Raw genomic sequence first — 20,573 nt, forward strand, 5'->3', positions numbered from 1 at the left:
GGAAATCAAGAAAAAAAATATTTCGCCCCCCAGCCCCAAAGAGCATCTCCCAGAGCTTCTTGGGGCCGTGGGGGAAGCCCGGGTTTCCAGCCCCAAAGAGCAAAGAAGCCAAGACAGCGAGCGGGATCCATCCTGCTGGCTGTCTTGGCTTCTTTAGCCTTGTGCAGCCTCTCCCGGCTGGAGAGGCTGTGCGTGGCTATGACAATTCTCCCACCTCCCGCAAAAGCCCACAGGAGCCGCACACCCTTTAAGGAGCGCACGGCTCCTGTGGGCTTTTCTACGAGGAGGGACTAACTGGCTGCGTCAGTCCCTTCTCCCTCCTGGGGAAAAGCCCGCAAGAGCTGCGCAAAGCTTGTGTGTGGCTCTTGGGGGCTTTTCCTGCCTGCCTCCCCCCTGCATTTGCTCCATAGGACGCACAGACTTTCCCCCTTAGTTTTTAAGAGGGGAAAAGTGAGTCCTATGGAGCGAAAAATACGGTATTTCTTTTTCTCTTCAGTGACCAGGCACTTACCTGTTTGATGTTGAATTTATGAGCATATGTTCTGGTTTTGTACCCTTACCCTTTCCAAATGTAGTATTATACATCCAACAGGTGTTCCACAGTAAAGTTTATTTTTTATTATCAAATCATTCAACATTATACACTTGGCTCAATTCAGAGCCCTGCAAACACATACTTCCTGGGCACAGAGGGGTCTCATTGGGCCATCGCAGAGAAAGGGAGGAGGAAAACTCGCTGGTCGGTATCCTGCTATGGTTCTGTCAGTGCAAAGGTTTCAGCTTGTGCAATGGAACTTTTCTCCTCTCCACATGCCCACCCTTCCTAAATCTGCTCCAGGAGGTTGGGAGGAAACCGAGAACATATTTAGTGTTTGCACAGTAAGGGGAAGATCTTCCTATGTTCTTAAATTTCTAAAATGTCCATTTACCACAATTTGAGGATGAAAGAAAAACATCAGAATGGTTAAAATGGAGATATACTATTTGAGATTAGGGAATGCATAGAATAATCATAGAATTGGAAGAAACCACGAGGGCCATCTGTTCTAACCCCCTGCAATCGTTTGCCCAATGTGGGGTTCAAACCCATGAACCTGAGATTGAGTCATATGCTCTACTGACTGAGCTATAATTCTGCAATAAGAGTTTAGCACAGAACCAACACAATTCAATTATGGTACAATAATATTTGACAGGTACCATACCAATCGTGTGTGTGTGTGTGTGTGTGTGTATGTATGGGTGGGATGCAGGGTGGTATTCAACTAGGTATTACTCAGAGTAGACCCATTGAAATTTAACTGTCGTGTTTATTAATTTCAGTGGGTCTGTTCTGAGTGGGTCTTAGACTGAATGAACCCACAGTGTAATTTAAATTAAGCACATAGAAATCACTATTATGTAGGTAATACGTTAATAACTCAGGGGAAAAGATCAGGCTAAAATTGGGGGCACTACTGTTGAGATCCTTGTTTAATATGCTGCCTTGGGCAATGAACAAGCCGGATATCAATGCATAACACAGAGAGGATTATAATGCCATTAGACCAATTAGCAATGTGCCCTCGTCAAGAATATTGTGTGCAGTTTTGGTCACCTCATCAGCAAGATGAGATTGCTGATCTGAAGGCAGTTCAGACAAGGGGTAACAAGTATGATTAAGCCCAAGTCTAAAGTGTGGTTCAAAAGGTGATTGACAATATTAGTGTTATTTACTTTAGGAAGCAGATTAATAAAAGGTAGCTAAAATGTACATTTAACAATGAATGCTACTTGGAAGACCCTGTTGCCTTTTTTCTCTGGATTCCAACTAGTGGTTGGATGAATGAGACCTTGGGGATAATAAAGTCTACAAATATAAGATATGACTGCATTTGGAATACTGTCAGTGCCGGATTTACGTATAAGCTAAACAAGCTATAGCTTAGGGCCCCACCCTTGGGGGCCCCAAAAAAATTTGAAGAAAAAAAACTGGATGTACATTTCCAAAATATAAGATAAAAAACAAATAAAATAAAACCTACATACAGCAACAGTGTTTTGTGTTGTGTAGACTCCTATTTGTTATGTGCAAACGGCTTTAGATACCTATTAGGTCCATAAATTACCACATAGCATACATTCAGCACAAAAAACAGTGACAATTTGTTGTTGACAAAGGACAGCTGGACATATAAAGGGCCCATTACCTTAGGGGCTCATCAAACCTAAATCCAGCCCTGAATACTGTGTACAGGCCTGGGTGCCTCAAAAAGGATATTGTAGAGTTAGAAAAGGTTCAGAAAAGGGCAACCAAAATGACGCAAGGGGTGGAGCAACTCCTCTATGAGGGAAAGTTGCAGCTTGTGATCTTGAATAAAGGATAAGCCAAATTCAAGGATTTGACGTTTACTCACCACGATGGCTGTGCTCGGACTCCATGATGAGAGGCAGCAGGGCTTCGGAATGGCAGTTGCTGGAAACAGCAGCAGGAGAGAATCCTCTTGGGTTCCGGTTCTGCTTGCTGGTTTCCCACAGGCATCTGTTTGGCCCATGTGAGAACAGGATGCTGTTCTTCTGTTTTGACAAAACTCAGGTGTTAGGATTGCTAACTGAGGTTGCTGGGGCTCTCTCTATGCAAATGCTCTCTTTAAAAAACAACAACAAATCATTGCATAAACTTTCCTTATGAATACAGAATGGGTAAAAGCTAAATACTCCTGACAGAGGTGGCCCTTCCATGAAGCAACCTGGCTCAGGCACCAGCTTGGACCACCACTCAAGCATGCAGGATTTGTGCATTTTAAATTGCTTTTAGTACATGCTGCGTTGGGGGTTCCTGCTGCGCTTTAGAAGTTTATATTGGAACAGTTCTTTGCAAGATTGTTTGCATTTCTAATTAAAAGCTAAAAGTTGCATTACTTTTCAACTGTCAGAAGATTTTTTAAAATTGGGTATACATACTGCTGCATATATATGTGTGTGTGTGTGTGTGTGAGAGAGAGAGAGAGAGTGTACACACACACACATATTATACACTGCTTGGTTGTAAAAATTCTCAAAGTGTTTTACAAAGAGATTTTTTTTGTCCAAAAAATAATATTTGAAACATGCAAAAAAATTAGAATTAACCATAAATGAATGAATTAAACAGATGAAAACACTCACCAACATTCTACATATTTGGGTAATTGAGTCTAAATAAAAATGTTTTTAGCATACACCAAAAAGAGTACAGTGAAGAAATTAAAATATCGATTTATTAGCCACACAGAATGGGCATTATGGGGGACCTGTAACAGTGCCAGTTCAGCAGATTGAAGTGGTTGAGTGGGCTATGGCATTCTCATAGATAAACATGTATATAACGTATACAGGGTGAGTCTTTTAAAAGAGGCGCCGTGGAACATGTGTACTCTGTATCCACGGGGCCTCTTTTAAAGGACTCACCCTGTACATATAATATATAGATCAACACAGTTGCATCCCATTCAAGCTATGATTGAACACAGTGTCCAAACTGGATACCTCATGAATCTGAAGAAACAACATCTCCAAAAGTCTGGAGAAGAGTCCGCTTATCTTTCTTTTCTCCCTCCCCTGCAGAGTTATTGGTGCTATGAGTAATTTTGAGGAGTTCCAGAAAGCTTTCAACTGCCCAGAATCAACAACAATGAATCGAGGTGGAGACTCCTGTCGGGTTTGGTAGCGAGGTTTGGTAGCGATCTCTCCAGTGTCCTATGTTGAAGAAGTCACCTGCTGGAATCACTCCCTTATTGGGACAGTTCCAAACTGTTAATGCCCTACCGCTGCTTCAGAACAGCCTTGGCCAACCAGGGACCAGATTTGTTGTTTCGTGTGCCCTGATATCTGTGGGTGACCTGCCCAGATCTACTATTTAATTGCTTGTTCAGGATATAGAAACTATTCAAAATATAAAGTATAAAAAGGGCAGATCTTTACAGAGAAATGTATGCAGATGGATAGTTTCTTGTGGGTTATTTTCATAAATACATTCTACTCTGTGATTTAAGCAGGTTTATCTCTATGTATCTTTATTCCGAAGCTTGTCCCGATATATTCATTGGGCTTTACTCACATTTAAGTGTAGTCATATTGCAGGCTTAAGTTAACAAGGTTTAAATGGCACACTTGCGCTTTACAGAAGACCACAGTGGACAAACTTGGTGTGGTGGCCATGATGCTGTTTAAAGTGAAGGGAAAACATCCAAAACGTCCTGTCACATATATTTTCATTATTTTTTTCCCTTGATCAATGATAGCTTTGAGAATTTGAGGTAAAGGAAGAGAATATTAAAATGTGGCTGCTTTATCCTTTCCTGTTCAAAATTCCACTAACCCTCTGAGCTGTTTCTTCCCTGGTGATAAAAGATGCATGTGATGATCTGGTCTGGACTTCAGGTATGGTCTTCCTGTGTTTAGTCCTTCCTGGAATGCAGATATGCATATTGTATGCTAGCACTATTTCCACATTCCTCTAGGCAGAAGAATGTGGAACAGTGTCTGTGTAAGAGTACATAAATCTTAATTCTAAGTCTGAGGCAAAAACGGTTACTAAGACCAGAAAGGAAAGAGGAATTCTTTCTTGTTCGCTTCGCTAATTTCAATTCTTGCCCCTCCTACCCCATAACTTTCAGCCATCCCCCTCTGCTCAAACTTTGGCTGATAATATCTTACTGCATATAGGAACTAGGACCATAGCAAAAGTAGATTTCTCTCTTCAGCAGGGAACCGCTGCTATAAAAGCAGAAAGCAAATATCTGACTCCACATTCTGATCTTTCCTGTAACCATGCTGATTCTGCCCATTGGTTGTAGATCCTGGATGTTAAACTCATTAAGTAAAAGAACTGTGAAATGTATAGTTCAGATTCAGGAACCCACCTACTCCCTGCACCCTAGAAACCAGCATTCTTTAGGGGTTTGGTTGCACCTGCAGTGGTTTAGGCACATATAAAACCTTCAGTACATATATCTACCGTATTTTTCGCTCTATAACACGCACCCGACCATAACACGCACGTAGTTTTTAGAGGAGGAAAATCCGTAGGCATGCCACCCGTAGGCATTCCCTCCATAACACGCACAAACATTCCCCTTACTTTCTAGGAGGAAAAAAGTGAGTGTTGTGCAAAAAATACGGTATATAGTCAGGGCTGGATGTAGACAAAGTTAGCTGCACTTAAGTTTCCACTGAAATCAATGGGATTAAGTCACAAATAACTTGTCCCATTGATTTCAAATTGGAGCTATGGGTTAGGCTGCAATCCTAACCCCACTTATTTGACAGTAAGCCCCACTGAATTCAATAACAGGACTTACCTCTGAGTAAACATAATTAGGATTGCCTTTACACATACTCAGAGTGTTGTAGGTGCACTGTGAAAGGAGCAGTATTTCTGCTGCTGAAGGCAATGTAGAGGATTAAAGAGTTGTAGCCGGCTTCTCATTTTTCCTGCCATTTTTGTTGTCATTACATAACTACTTCAGGAATAAATAGTACAGGATTAAAACACATGTGTTCTGAATGATTGCTGTATACAATTTTTTTGCGCATTTATTTTTAAGGGAATGGAAATGATTGCTAATTTGTTGAAGTAGAGGGATTTTGTAAACTACATAATATAATAAAAGCTTTCCAAAATACCATGACTCAGTCATCTTCTCTTGCGATATTCATTTTTATGGAGTGTGTGTAGTTTTATAGTGGATATATTCCTGTGTGTTTTCATGGTGTAAACCACTTTGAGTTCATGGCGGGGGTGGGGAGGCAGAGTACACAAGTCTAAAATAAGAAACAAATAACTGTTGCAGGGCCATTCTCCATGTTATTGTTTTATATGTCATGGGTGAACAGGAAGAATATATGACATGCACACACAGTTATACTCAATTGCCCATGCAGCTGCATCAGAAGCTAAGACTAGAACCCCCAATGTGGCAGCCATGGGCACTGTGCTTAAATACTCCTCTTGGTGCCCTCTGCCTTATCCAATTTAAAAATTGAGCTTTAAAAGAGGGTTTTTGTTTGTTTGTAGGAGTTTCCCTGCAATAATACATGGAACTTATGTTTGGATAGCATTCAGGTTCCAAATACAAGGAATGCTTCCTCTGAATTCATTATATTTTCCTATGGCTGCTATTACTTTACCAAATGCCTAGCACAGATTCTGATATGTTCACACGTAAGACCCATTTACACATCCATTTTTCTCAGAATTTTAAATCAACTCAAATGGGCTTTTCCAATAGATTCTCAACATGCACCTGGCGTTTCTGTTATAGTTTGTTTATTCTGTGAGGTCTGCTCATTTCATGACACTGAAGAAATAATGGTGGCTTTGCCAATCATTTCAATGGGAGAAAGTTTAAGGCTGCATTCCTATTCACATTTATCTGGGAGTAAGCCCCACTGAGCACGATGGGACTTCAAAGCATGTATGTGTAGGAATGCGCTATAGGTGGCCAATCACGACTTAAAATGACAATGTTAACTTCATGCGTTGGCTGTACCACTTACAATTGTTAATACCTTCTCTGTGGAAAACATCAACGGCAGTGTTTTCTAAACGTATTTTCCACACCGACCACTTGAAAATTTCTGAAGCACTTAATGATTACCATCCTGCCTACTCATGCAACAATTGCAGAATTCTAGATGCCATATGCTTTTTAACTGCATTTTCATTTCTTTTTTATATTCCATATGATTCAAACTGTAAGCGTTCTTCACAGACCTGCCACACGTTGCCACAGACCACCTGAATGAAGCTTGTGGACCACTGGTGGATCATAGTCCACAGTTTGGGAACTCCTGCTTTATAGTACAGAACTGCACCTCTAAACCTTTGCAATACAGTTGTACCTTGGTTGTCGAACACCCCAGAACTCGGACGTTTTGGCTCCCGAATGATCAAAACCCGGAAGTGACAGTTCCAGATTTCGAATGTTCTTTTGTAAGCCAAACGTCCGACAGGGCTTCCACAGCTTCCAATTGGCTGCAGGACCTTCCTGCAGCCAATTAGAAGCCGCAATTTGGAAGTCAAATGCTTTGGAAGTCGAACGGACATCTGGAACGGATTCCATTCGACTTCCAAGGTATGACTACTGCAAAGTGCTTTTGATTTGAACTGCTGCTCACATATCCACACAGCTTGTTTTTGAATTATTCACCTTTCCCTTCAGCTTCACACCATGTTAGTGCATATTTATTTTTTAAAAGATGTTTCTAATTGTAGGAACTGGAGTTACCAAAGATTACAGTGGCACATTGGGAAAATGTACACCAGCAAAATGGCTCTCGTTTCCTGCCTTCAAAAATAGAACATAGCTGTTGTTCAAAACTCCTGCAGTAGGAGCCTGTTTCGCTAATCAAACCAGTTAATCCAATTTAAAATAAGACGTTTTACATTCCCCAGTGATCATCCTCACCAAAGCATAGATCCTATTCAATATATTATCAAAGCTCGAGGTTAAAAAGAAGCAAGGCGACATGTTACATGAGAATCTCTGATCTCAGAAATGATGCGTATATGATATCAATTAGTCTACAATTGTACCGAATGTAAGGAGTAGAACTATGCACCAGATTTTAACCTTAACTCCTACAGTACCATTTTGTTTACATGGTTGTATTGTGGATTGGGATATATTTACATGCTCTATATTTTTCTCTCTTATTTATTTCTATGGAGCCCAGGACAGCTAGCAGCAATCTTGAAACACAATGCAATATTATAATATAGCCATTAAGATTATAAAAAGCAGCCTTTAAAAAACAATGCAGCAGACAATAAACTCTCTGTCAAAAGGCGCAGTTAAAAACCAAAAGCCTGGAGAAATAAAGAAGTGGATATTTAAACATTGCCAACAACTGAACCCGAATTAGAATTGCCCCTTTTGGGTCACCCCACCTTCTGAAAATGATCCCTGCCTCATAAAGCAGCTCAGAGAGGGTGGCGTGGAAAAAGCTACCATGCGAGTAGCACTCGATAGCCCTCTCCTCCATGAATTGGTCTTGAGTTACTTGTGACCTAAGGATTTAGTTTCATTGTTCATGGAAAGCAAAATTATGTCTGTGTCTCAGCTGGGCCAAGGCTGTCAGTAGCAGGTATCCATGGAAACTGGTCAGTCAAGCAGTCCAAAGGCCAGAAGGCTGTCTCCAGACAGCCACATTGATTAAACTCCCTTCTTATCAAGAGAGGAAGCCCTTTGAAGTGGATGATGTCATAGACTAAGGGGGCTAAGGACCTATCTCAACAATCTGTTGAAGTTTCCATCTAACAATAAGCATCGAAGAGAAAGCTTAAGTAGATCTGCTGACTCAGGGAAAGGGAGATTGCCTTTTGGGCAGGCTGTGCTGCCAATAGAATATTGACTTAAGACATGGGGGAAAGCTCAGGTTTAGCTCAAAGGGAAGGCAGAGAAAATGTGAAAATGGGTTCTGAATACCTTAAAGAGCAAAGTAAGGCAAACGTCCCAATCAACTAGTGAGAACTGCACACAGAAGTAGCTCTCTATGTGCAGAATGCAGATATATATCTTCATTTCCATCACACCCTCTGCACTGGCTGGACACCTGTTTTGCTGGATATGGAGATGTATATCTAGCAATGGGCTATTAGCTATGCACCAAGGACAAAAGTCTTTATCTGTGCTCCTACAATACATGTGTTACTCCCAGGTAACTGGGTCTAGGACTGCTGTCTTTGTTTTTATAGGGTCAACAATACAGTTTTTCAGAAGGCAAGAAAATGAATAGGCAAAAACCAAGCAGCTCAAAAAATGATTAACATGAGAGAAGATATATTTCAGAATAATTCTGTAAGGCTACTCATCTGTTAATACTTTAGGGGATTTTGAATCAACTATTTACACTGAGTAACAAAAGGGGTTATGGAAGAAAAGTGAGAATCAGTCGGGCAAAGAGAGAATTGAGGGGTATTTTTCTTCCTTAAATTCCCTTCACATGATTTGTTCTTTTTCACTGCATTATTAGTGAAAATACCATATTAATTCACTTTAATTAAAATCCTGCCATGCAGTTCTTTTGAAAGAGAAGCAATTTTTTTAGTCTTTACCCAGTTAAATCATTTAATGAAAGATTTTCTAAATGCTAGTCGGATCAGCACTGCTGCTTCCTTTTGATTGCCATCAGGTGTAATGGCTTTTCCAGCTGCTTTGGAGGAGGTAGGGGGAGAACCATAATTGGACATAGGTCAGTGCTTTTATGTAGGATTATCGGTCCCATTGTAGAAAATGGTTGCTAAATATTTGATTTGGCTTTCTCTTTGTGTACTTGTTGGAGATGTGCATCAGGTGACTCCTGAACCCTGATCTGAAAACTACTTCAGACAGATTCAGGGCTTGCCGGAGCCAGAGCTAGATCTCCACAAAGCACCCTGTACTAAAGCAGGGATCTCTAAAGTGCTGCAGGGTGATTTAGGGATTTGGATATATAGTAGAAACTCTGTAGGCAGTGTGCTTTCAGAAACTGAAATATTACTCCCAGGGCTCACCACAATAACAAATGTCATAGTGGAGGAAGGAGAACTTTCTTGTGACTGACAGGTCAGGCTTTTAATAAGAGGCAATGATTTTACTATGGTCTCCAATAACACTGGGGATGCGGGTGGCGCTGTGCGTTAAACCACAGAGCCTAGGACTTGCCGATCAGAAGGCCAGCTGTTCAAATCCCCGTAACAGGGTGAGCTCCCGTTGCTTGGTCCCTGCTCCTGCCAACCTAGCAGTTCAAAAGCACGTCAAAGTGCAAGTAGATAAATACTTCTAGCGGGAAGGTAAACGGCGTTTCCGTGCGCTGCTCTGGTTCGCCAGAAGCGGCTTAGTCACACTGGCCACATGACCCGGAAGCTGTACGCCGGCTCCCTTGGCCAATAAAGCGAGATGAGCGCCGCAACCCCAGAGTCGGTCACGACTGGACCTAATGGTCAGGGGTCCCTTTACCCTTTACCAATAACACTATTTCAATATCCCTTCCCTAAAGGTGACACTTAATACTTGTTTGTTCTGCACTCTTTGCTATTTCTGCTAGTGGTGCTTGCTTAGAACATCCTCTTCTGTGCCCACATGCCAGGCAAATCAGCTTTTGGTGCTAATTCAGCAGAACACAAGCCTGAAGCTCCACCCCCTTCCCTTTATCATAACTCCCTAGCCCTTGCATGAATCCTCCTGAAATTCTGCAAGTTACTTTCCATGGGGTACCTTTATTATGCATGTCCCTTTTCATAATTAAATCGACAAAACCACAGGGAGGGAAGCGAGTCTCTTTTAGTATTCTTCCCCCATCGACTTTAAAGGTGCCCAGCATAAGACCAATTACCTGCAATTTGACAGGTTTCTCACCTAGAGGCTCCTCACTCATTTTTCATTCAAATTGCTCACAAAAAGTAGGGGAGATTAAGTGAATCCTTTCTTGAACGATCCCCAGACTGTAAATAGTGCCCTCGTGGGGAAACTGCTGCATCTATCCATCTGAAGATTGGTAGGATTCATTCCTTTAAAAGTAACAAGTGTGCAAATTTCATCCAATTCTGCCAAACCAAATTTAAAAACAAATAACAAAACTTCCTTTAAGAAACGTGAAAAGTACCCAGCACAATAACCTACTGTTATAAGCTTTATCTACTTTGGAGGGGCTGCTATGCTTGCAGATTTAATCCTAAAGAAGAAGTTAAACTGGTTTTTAATTTTTCCATGATAGTGAATGAGATTTCAATGAGAGTTAGCGAGTAATTCTAAACATGTCACCTTAGAAGCAAATTTCATTGAAATAAATGTGGCTTGCTTTCAAGTACAGTGGTACCTCGGGTTAAGAACTTAATTCTTTCCGGAGGTCTGTTCTTAACCTGAAACTGTTCTTAACCTGAGGTACCACTTGAGCTAATGGGGCCTCCCGCTGCAGCCGTGCCGCCGGAGCACGATTTCTGTTCTCATCCTGAAGCAAAGTTCTTAACCCAAGGTACTATTTCTGGGTTAGTGGAGTCTGTAACCTGAAGCATCTGTAACCTGAAGCGTCTGTAAACTGAGGTTCCACTGTAAATATAAACAGTATTAGGCTGTTAGTCACACCCAACTTTCTTGCATCAAATCACCTCAAATTTAGAGGTTCTTACATGCTTATTTAAATAAATAGATCCTGCAGTTTGCACATGGAACCACCATTCATTTTAAGAAAGGGCACTAAAATTTTCGCAGCAAAGAAAGTGTTCAAGGGAAAATTCCTACCTTTGTTAAAATAAGTGAGGAAACCATTCTAGTTGAAACACACTTAAACTTCTGGGCCTGAAATATTCCTCTGGATTGTGGCAAATTCTGATGTAGGAGTACTATATCTATTTCTTTGTTTGCTATTCAGATGGTATAGCTAAATAACATTTGGGGGGGAAATATTACCTATTGCCATTTAATGAAAACTGATTGTAAATAGTCATTCCCATACCTGTCCACAGATCACTCTAATAGCAAACTCAGATGGAGGCGCAGATTCAGAAAGAGCCAAGATGGGGCCACCAGGAAACAAGGAGAAGGTATAAGCATGCTCGGTGAAACTCCAGTAGTTATAGAAGTACAAAATAACCTATTAAAAAAACCCTGGGGCAAAACAACATGCTGAAAACTGAGCAAACTCAGTAGCCTCAGAATGCTGGGTGTCAGTTAGAACAGAAATGGGCGGGGCCTACTTGAGCCCCTTATGGTTTACCATATTTCTGATGAAGCCATGACTGACTGGAACCCTGAGCAGGAGCATTCCTGTTTGCAGATGAGGATATACTGCAGTATTTTGTTTCAGGTCCCCATTGTGCTTCTTAAAGGCAATGCACCTTATCTGGCTAGCCAGTGCCATCTTTATTTCCCTTTGCCTTGCACAAGCAAACATTCAACATGGAAATGCAGTGGTGGTTGAAAGTTTTCCATATTATTCTACCACAGGAGCCAGCTGTGCCTCTCCCTACCCCCCCAAACCATTTTACTATAAGCTGCTGTCCAAGGCACCCTCTCAATTGGCAACATGTCTGTTTCACTTGAGTAAGATGATGACTCCTCTTAGACCATTTTTGTCAGCCTTTTAATGGGAAATGCACTTGAAGAGAAGCTTGCCATAGTTACTTGACATCTCCTACAATGCCATTTTATTAGCATGGAAGTGAGAGGCTCTGCAGCTCAAAAGTAACACATCTTTCCTGCATTTGAGCCACTGACTTCTTGCCTATTCGTTGTGATCATAGTTCATCTAGAATAGCAAGGAAGACAAGCTACCCATGAAATCGCCACATTAAATAATACCTGACTGTTCCCCCTTACTACTACTTCTGTGGTTAATTTCATTGTACACAGGTTGTACATTGACAATAAAGGTATTATTATTACTACTAAATCATAGAGTGAGTCCATTATAAACCAGTTTTCAATTTTTAGGGAATTGAATGCAAATCGAAAGTATTTACTTGATGCCATTAAAAAGCCCATCTTAAAGTTTTACTTTATGAAGATGCTATACAGGTGGTACATCACCCCCAGCGAATGGTCCAAAATGTACAGAACCAACTCAAATTTATGCTGGAAGCGTAGAGAGTTAGAGGAAACAATGTACCACATGTGGCGGGGTTGCAAAAAATACAGAGCTTTTGGAACTTATATATAATGAATTGAAAAAAACTGTTCAAAATAACCTTTAATAAAAAAAACCGGAAGCCTTCCTCTTAGGCATAATGGCATCAGACATCCCAAGGGGAAAAAGAAGGATAATTTTGAATGCAACAAGGGCAGCAAGGATGATGATTGCCAAGGGGTGGAAAGGAGATAAAATTCCATCAAAAGAGGAGTGGCAAGTAAAAACGCTTGAATACATGGAACTAGCAGACATGATGGAAAAGATTACAGATTGACCGACCCAAGTTTAAAAGGGAATGGGAGATCTATAGACAATATTTAAAAGAACGGTGTCCCCATATAAAAACTTTACAATGCTTTGAATAACTCTAGGAATTGAATATGGTATAAAGAATACAAACAAGATTTACTAAAGATTAAATTTGTTGAAAAATAGATGCAAGTAAGTAAGGAAACAAAGAACCCATATCAAGGAAGTCGGAAGTTGATGGCTGGAATATTTTGTGCATTCGAGATGTATTGTTCTATTTCTTTTTGTTTGTAAGAGATGTATTGTGTTTCTTTTGTTCTGTCTGTAACTCCGGACAGTAAGTGTACACCAGGCTCCATGTTACACCAATCTAATTTCACACGGCCCAGGGTCTAATTTTTCTGTGGTTGACAAGGAGGGGAGAAACATAGCTGAAAGACAAGAGAGGAAAGGGGGGTGACAAAGAGGACAGGGGAAGAGAGAAGGGGTGTCTGCCTAATTTTGATTCTGTCAACTTTTGGTCCCGCCCACTGCCAGCAAGCAACTCCCAACAGATTCCACCCAAGCAGGGGTGGCTCTCCTGGTGGGACAGAGCCACAACAGCAGCTTTCTGGCAACAGCATTGTTGCTGTGTACCAGTTGGAAAGGCGAAAGAGATGAGGTGGTGGTGAGGTCAGGGCTGAGCAGAAACACCCTCAGAAGCATTGTAATGTTTCCACCGGTGTGTCCACACAGTCCTGACCTTGGCACCCTTCCCTCCTAGGATTCAGCAGTCTCACTGCTGCTGGAAGCCCATTGTTGCAACTCTGCTCCACTGGGGGAACCATTCCTCCTCCTGCAGAAATGCAACTCTCAGCAGAAAAAAAGATGTTTTTGGCCCCTGGTATAGACAATATAGAACTAGATGACCATTGATTAATGTTTGGAGAATCCTATGTTTCTGCAGTTTTTAAGGGTTGGATGTGCCGATTCTAGCTACATGGGCATGCCCTGTCAACTAATCAATACAAAAGCAGCATTGAACTGTTATATTGACATTCTGGGTGAATTGTTTAATGAAGCGATGTTGGAATGGGGTTTTGCACAATACTTTGCTTGCTCTTAAAAACCTAGTGATTGAAAATACAGAAAACAAATTTAGCTCTTAATGATTATAGTCAGCTCCACATTAAACAAGATTTGCAAGGTGATGATGGATGTTAAGATCCCAAGTGTTGAACTACAAATCTCAAAATTCACAAAAATTGTATCTAATTATGAATTTATCTTACACATCAAGTGAAAAGTCAAGCAAGTGTATTGATAATATATGCTTTCCTGTCTTTTGGTTTAAACATTTGCATTTTTCATAAAATTGCAGAAGTATTGTTTAGTGGATTACACAGTAGAAAGGTTTAAGAAATGTGGATTCAGCTTTCCTCTCAATGAGTTTCTCCCTTATATTCCACGGCTATAATCTGTGCAGATTTATAGTGATTCTTTTAAGCTGCAACATTTAGGGTGAGTTATGCCTCTTCAAATATTCAGGTTAGCGTAGCTGCATCACTTCAAGTATTAAGGATAGCATAGCCAGCCATTAAGTGAATGGTCTCAAACAGTCTTTAGCATATTTTTTTTTTATCAGTCTGGCACTGCAGTTGGCAAAACAAGACTAATGGGAAGGATGTATACTGTCGAGATCATTTTCAAGGGAATTTATCATTAGTATGTCAGGAGGAACTGACCCGACTAGGCCATTGTGATCTAGAAAATAAAATCCCTAGAAAGATGAATCAGTAAACAAAATAATCCATCATGGTTACTCTTTGTCAATGCCAGTTTTGTGTATGTCTTTCTAAGTTGTTATTTACAGCCAAACTAGGCATGAGTCTATTGACATATGTGGGCCCTGTTGTTGGGTGATAACGCCGAGGCCTGGTGCCTCTCCCCAACTCAGCGTGGCCCAGGATTCTTTCCTCCGGTCTTCCGTCACGCTGGGATATGAGCACACGGCAAGCATAGTTCAAAACAGAAGCTCAGCCTTGAGGAGTAACAACTAAGCCTAATTTATTGCAAATTAAATCAAATGTAACAGAACAAAGAAAACATGGCTCCTCTCTGTGTCTTTCTTCCTCGGAGAGAGAACTGCAAAAGCAAAAGCTATACAGAGTGGAAACAGCATATCTCAATTTCCCCTCACAAGACTCCAACAATCAGTGCTGGAATGTAAACAGACATGTGACATGTAACAATCCCACACACACATCTGCAGCACGGGAGGAATGGAATTCTCAACATCTGTGTGGTCACTTTTGTGGCTTTAAAAAAAATAATAATAATTGGGGTGAAAGTTAGAACCACTGCATGAGGTGGAGGGTACTTTTAATTCCTTTGCTCCTGCGATGATTCCAGCTGGAATTGTAGCTAGGATGGCCATTCGTCCTGCTTTAGAGAACAGTCCTCTGTTTGAAGGCATCCTCTATTTGCAGGATTGTCCACTCAATTCCCGTTTAATGATAATCAACCCTAACAAAGAGGACAATGGCCTTGCATTTAGCATCTGGACAGAAGTCTAAACAGGAACACCTGTCATCTGGCCACAGTCTTCCAAACTATGTGTTTCAATTTGAATGCATAGTAATGACTTCTACACTTGCATTTATACATATGTATTATTGCATCCATACTTATACGTTGATCCAGATCTGTTTCTTTTTTTTTGATTCCTCCTTTTTTAATGATGCATTCTACCCTTTTTGGTGATGTATAAGTGACATGCTAATCAGGGCCCCCATGCCTGCTATTTGCAATGAGCATTTTCTTCCCACTGTGAACAGCACCTGTGCATATGTGTTGTGGAGTATTCTGAACAGGACCATGGAGAGGTCAAAACTCCACCATGTCATGGTCCTTGACCAGGCTTTACTCTCCCCAAGCTGGCTATTTATTTCAACATTTCAGCCATGCAGAGGCTAAAGACATGAATATTGTCACACCTAGTTTGGTCCTTAGTTATAAGGTAACTATTCAGGCTGTGCTGTGAAAAGTTTTAGGGTGAAAAGCTCCAAAGATACAGCTTTCCCCAGGCTTTTTGTTTGTGGCTTTTCACAGCCACTTGTTCCCAACTGTGCTCAAGGCACAGCAGCACGGCACCCTGACCGTGACCCTGCTCCTGACATTGTATAGCTCTTCCTGCTACCAATCTCCCCACATTCATGTGCAGATCTGGAGGGAGAAACCTTGGTGTGTAGACCTCTACAAACATATGAAGGCTACCCTGGATTCTTGCGTGATCAGGATTCCAGAATCTGAGGAAACACCTGCTCATGGGGCGGACTACATGCAAAAGCTTTCCTACTTCAGACAACAAATGTATTATTTCAGTCACAGACCAATTCCAGCTCACATACAATATCAGGGAAATCATAAAACATGATAGGGATACATCTGAATTTGCAATTGGGTATAACAGAGACAATACAGATGTAACTTATATATTTTTAATTGCTGTTATATCTTAATCACTAAAATATAACCTAAAGTTGTCATTTAAGGCCTTAGTCATTATGGTAGCACAGCTTGTTCCCTAAGTTTTATGGGAGTCACACGGAATTTGGCCACCCTTAGTGTGATCTCTGGATCCGTGTCCTCTACCAGGGATTTTAGACATGGATGTTGGGGTCAGGGCTTGGCGGAGCCTCTTGACATCAGGGGCAGTCTAAATGCATGATCCCACTTCTCTTTGAAGTTGCTTTGCCCTTCATGTTTAGAAAATCATGAAGGGGGTTTCTGTAGTTGGAGCAGCCCTTCTTAGGAGTCTGTTTAATGGGTGGAGGCTGTATTTTACTGACAGGTGTGTCAAGGGATGAGATGGCCCCTGGGGTCCCTTCCAACTCTATGATTCTGTGAAATGTTTACCAGCTGCAGAATCGGATATTGGACATAAAGTGTTAATGCTCACTATTCAGCATGTTATATACGTATAAATAGTAAACTACACATACAATAATTGACCTAAACTGGTTATTCAGATTTTGGTTGTTGTTTTTTGTTGTTGTTGTAGTTGTTTAGTTGCTGGTTTGATAGCAATCTGAGAAATCCTGATTAAATCCCCACTCAGCCCTGAAGTTCACTCAGTGGCCTCAGGTGCGTTGGCCTACCTCACCTGAACTCATCTCAAAGGGATGCTGTGATGATTGATATGTAAAGACGGGTCAGGCGTTTTATTCTCAGCGAAGACTATAGTAAAGCTCTGCCGTTACAATCAGCTATATATTTTAACGTAGTGTTTTGTGTCCCAGACCCATTTTAGAAAGAGAGCGCCTGACACTCAAAATGTCACCGTGCGGCCCTTGATTTAAGCTTCCTGCCTCGGCTTATAGAATGGCTCTAGAAACATTGTTTAGAAATGCTACTTGTGGTTGGAAAATGGGCAAAAGGCAGTCAACAATATAGGCAATTGCAAAGGGTTTTTTTTAAAAAAAAATCAATAAAATTAAAAATCAAATTAAAATTAAAATTAAAAATAATCACAGCTTATAGTGCATGCTTCCCCCAACTTCTATATAGATGCAACACTAGCTCTTACTTTGAGTCTGTAGGTGAATCAAAAGCACTGTGACCTTGAACTCAAATCCTTACTGTTTTAATATTCCATGGTCATGAAAAAGTAAAATGATTAAAAGCTGCAAGGTTTATCTGAGTATGGAAGAGCACTGGTTAAACCAGGGATGGGGAACCCTTTTTCTCTGAGGGTTGTGCTTCCTACTGGACAAACTTCTAGAGGCCACATGCTAGTGGCAAATGTGGAACAGACAACCAATGTGAATTTTACCTGTGTAAGGTATGGCTAGTGTCTATGCACACTCACACTTGCCCCTTTACCTTTCCTCCAGGCAAACAAGAAGCGTGAAAGCATTTAAGGACACAGTCCAGCCATGCAAAAACACTCAAGGGAGGTGCAGAGCAGGGCCAGAGAGGGATATGGCTTAGGATAAGGGTGTGTGACTAGGAAGAGAGTGGCTTGGGGAGAATCCAGGTGGCTAGTTAAGAGAGGCCTGGAGGGCTGTATTTGAGCCCCAGGATTGAGGTTTCCTACCCCAAGTTAGATAAAAGAATATTGACATCAAATGTCAACTGATGTCATCAAAATAGCTTATGGAGAATGCAGAAGCCTGATTTTAAAATAAAAATAATATTTATCAAACCATCTTTAGAATTTAGTTTTAGATTAGGACTACAGATACAGTATGTTCTCCGCTGCCACTCATTAGTATATTGTCTATATTACCTAAGCTGCTCTATCCATCTGTTTGAAAGTGCCTGTTTTTTATTGGGCAGAAAGAATAGTAAATTCCAGACTCAGGGCCAAACTACAAATTACATTAAAAAGATGGTTTGATGTTACAAGTAACTGTTTTCAGCTTCAAACAGCACCTGGTCAACGGATGCCAACTGAAGCCTCTTTTCAAATGCAATCAGTAGTTTTGTAGCTGCGATTCCTGTCAGGACCACAAGGAGGATGGTGCAAGACTGATCCTGATCGTTTAAACTGCAAATAGCAGCTGCTGCAGGCCCAAACAAACAAACAAACATTGTGACAGGAAATTACACAATTTAATGTTGTGTGCAGTTTAACCCTCAGTTACCAAAACCTCTTGCAAGGAAATGATGTTATTTCTTTAAAGGAAATGTGTCCCAAGGAAGAGTTCCACAACTTCCTGTTGTATTGATGGTTCCAGAGCTAGAATTTGGCACATCACACAGGAAATACAGGAAAAGAAATGTGATGGGTAATGGAACCAGAACAGAGCACTTCCTACTGTTTTGAGAAAGAATGAAAGGCAATCACAGAGAAGTGTATATCTGTTGCTACGTGTTTGAAAAAGTGCCCAAGAACATGCCTGTGGGCAAACCAGTCATCGCATTTAGCATTATTACGGACATCCTGTCTTAGAAACATCCCTCTCTCCGTAGGCTTTTCCTGTCTTCATCGTTCACAATTGTCACAATGGCTCATTAAACTGACTATTCGCCACTCCAGGCTCCCAGGATGTCTTCGTGCCCTTCTACTAAGAGTTGGAGGCTAAAACTGCTGTGACATGTAGAACTCCAAGGGACAGATTTTTTCTGTTTCAATATTGCCAGAAGGAGGTCAGTTTCTTTTGACTTATAGAGCTTGCTGGGGGGGGATATTACTGGGAGGTTGCTAGCTGGGCTTCTATCATGACGACAGAACTTCTCAGCACCATCGAAACAGGGAGCATGAACCACCATGACTTAGATCCTAACTTTCTCCTGCTGGAGGGAGTGTCTCCCATAAACACCGTTCTGCTCAGAGAAGGTGACTTCAACCATCTCATGCCCTCAAAAATCTGCTTTGTAATCCATTGCTATTGCCATGGTTCCTGTGCCCACTACTTGCTCCAGCTTCCCATTGAGCCAGTGGATGTAGGTGCTCCTCATTGGGACCGAGACCACAGCAGGGGTGGAGGGTTACAATCCCTTTTCACACAGAATTGGGAAGGTTAAATTAAATGTTAAAATGCCCAAAATGTTTAAGACCTCATCTGCACTATACATTCAAAGCAGTATCATACCACTTTAAGAAGTCATGACTTCTCCCAAAAGAATCCCGGGAACTGTAGTTTAACACTGCTGAGAGTTGTTAGACTCACAGAGCTATAGAGTAGTTTAATGATCATTCCCTCTTCCCCAGGGAACTCTGGGAATTTTAGCTATGTGAGGGAGACAGTAGTCTCCTAACAACTCTCTGCAAAGAATCCAGTTCTCAGGATTCTTGGGGGGAAGCCAAGACATATAAAGGAATACTACATCCTGCACTCAGAGTCTTCAACTGGAGTTTAGCTGGGGAAGATACATGAAGTTCACAATGTTCATCTTCCAGGAGGAAGGAACACAATACTGCTGGTTTTAGACTGAAATAATCCTACAGCATGTAGCAGAAGCTACCTGCCTACGTTGGGAAGTAAGGCAAGTTTAGAAGTTAGCTTAAATGAAAAATAAAAGGTTGCACTGAGTGCAATCCCATGCTCTGTATGTTTTGTTAATAAATCAAACTGTTTAAAGTACAGCTGGTGTGGTTTGATCCAAGGGGATTCTGAACAACCTGTATTATCTCACTGCATATCCTTGCCTCGGGTCTTTTAGCCAAGTTGCTGCTCTATATTCAGCAGGTGATGGCAGCTAACATATACATTTAGATGCTCAGGTAAATTGGTCTTCCTGGTGACTGCCAGAGATACAGAGCATCATAAGGATACTCTTAAGGATGCATGTCAAACTCACCTTCCCACAATGCCACGGTCCTGATATCCCCCAACTGCATATAGAAACAATAAAGAAGCAAAACCTACATCCCGATGACCTACTTGTGAGCTTCGATGTTGTATCTCTCTTCACACAAGTGCCCATTAATGAAGCCTTGACAGCCATTCAAAACAAATACAATCCCCCCGAATACATCCTGGACCTGACCAACCACTGCCTAACCAACACGTACTTCATCCACAATGGACAAAGATATAAACAGATAGAAGGAGCACCTATGGGATCACCCCTCTCACCGGTCATCGCAAATCTGTACATGGAACACTTTGAAACCAATGCTTTAGACAAGTCAGAACACAAACCCAAACTTTGGCTCAGATATGTTGACGACACCTTTGTAATTTGGCCACACGGGAAGGAAAAAC

General features: G+C 41.2%; 2 protein-coding genes across 8 annotated transcripts in view; one reads left to right on the plus strand and one right to left on the minus strand.

The window, feature by feature from the left end:
• The window catches only part of PHEX (phosphate regulating endopeptidase X-linked), a gene marked incomplete at its 5' end in the record, with an annotated part of 99,738 nt that extends 94,079 nt beyond the window's left edge, over positions 1–5,659 (plus strand). For 6 of the 7 annotated variants that reach the window (XM_081199425.1, XM_081199427.1, XM_081199424.1 and 3 more), the window contains one exon: positions 3,586–4,719. In XM_081199425.1, coding sequence (XP_081055551.1) covers positions 3,586–3,688 — 103 coding nt within the window. In that variant the 3' untranslated portion in view covers positions 3,689–4,719. Of the gene's footprint in view, positions 1–3,585; positions 4,965–5,153 lie in introns of those variants that run through there. The other variant, XM_081199421.1, reaches the window with a different exon arrangement.
• The window catches only part of LOC308589908 (uncharacterized protein), a 178,393-nt gene that overhangs the window by 34,071 nt on the left and 123,749 nt on the right, over positions 1–20,573 (minus strand). Inside the window, exon 4 of the mRNA XM_081199476.1 lies at positions 2,397–2,556. Within this exon, the coding sequence (XP_081055602.1) occupies positions 2,397–2,556 (160 nt within the window). The remainder of the gene's footprint in view (positions 1–2,396; positions 2,557–20,573) is intronic.

Source organism: Podarcis bocagei (assembly GCF_964188305.1).
Source record: "Podarcis bocagei genome assembly, chromosome: 6".
NCBI lineage: Eukaryota > Metazoa > Chordata > Lepidosauria > Squamata > Lacertidae > Podarcis > Podarcis bocagei.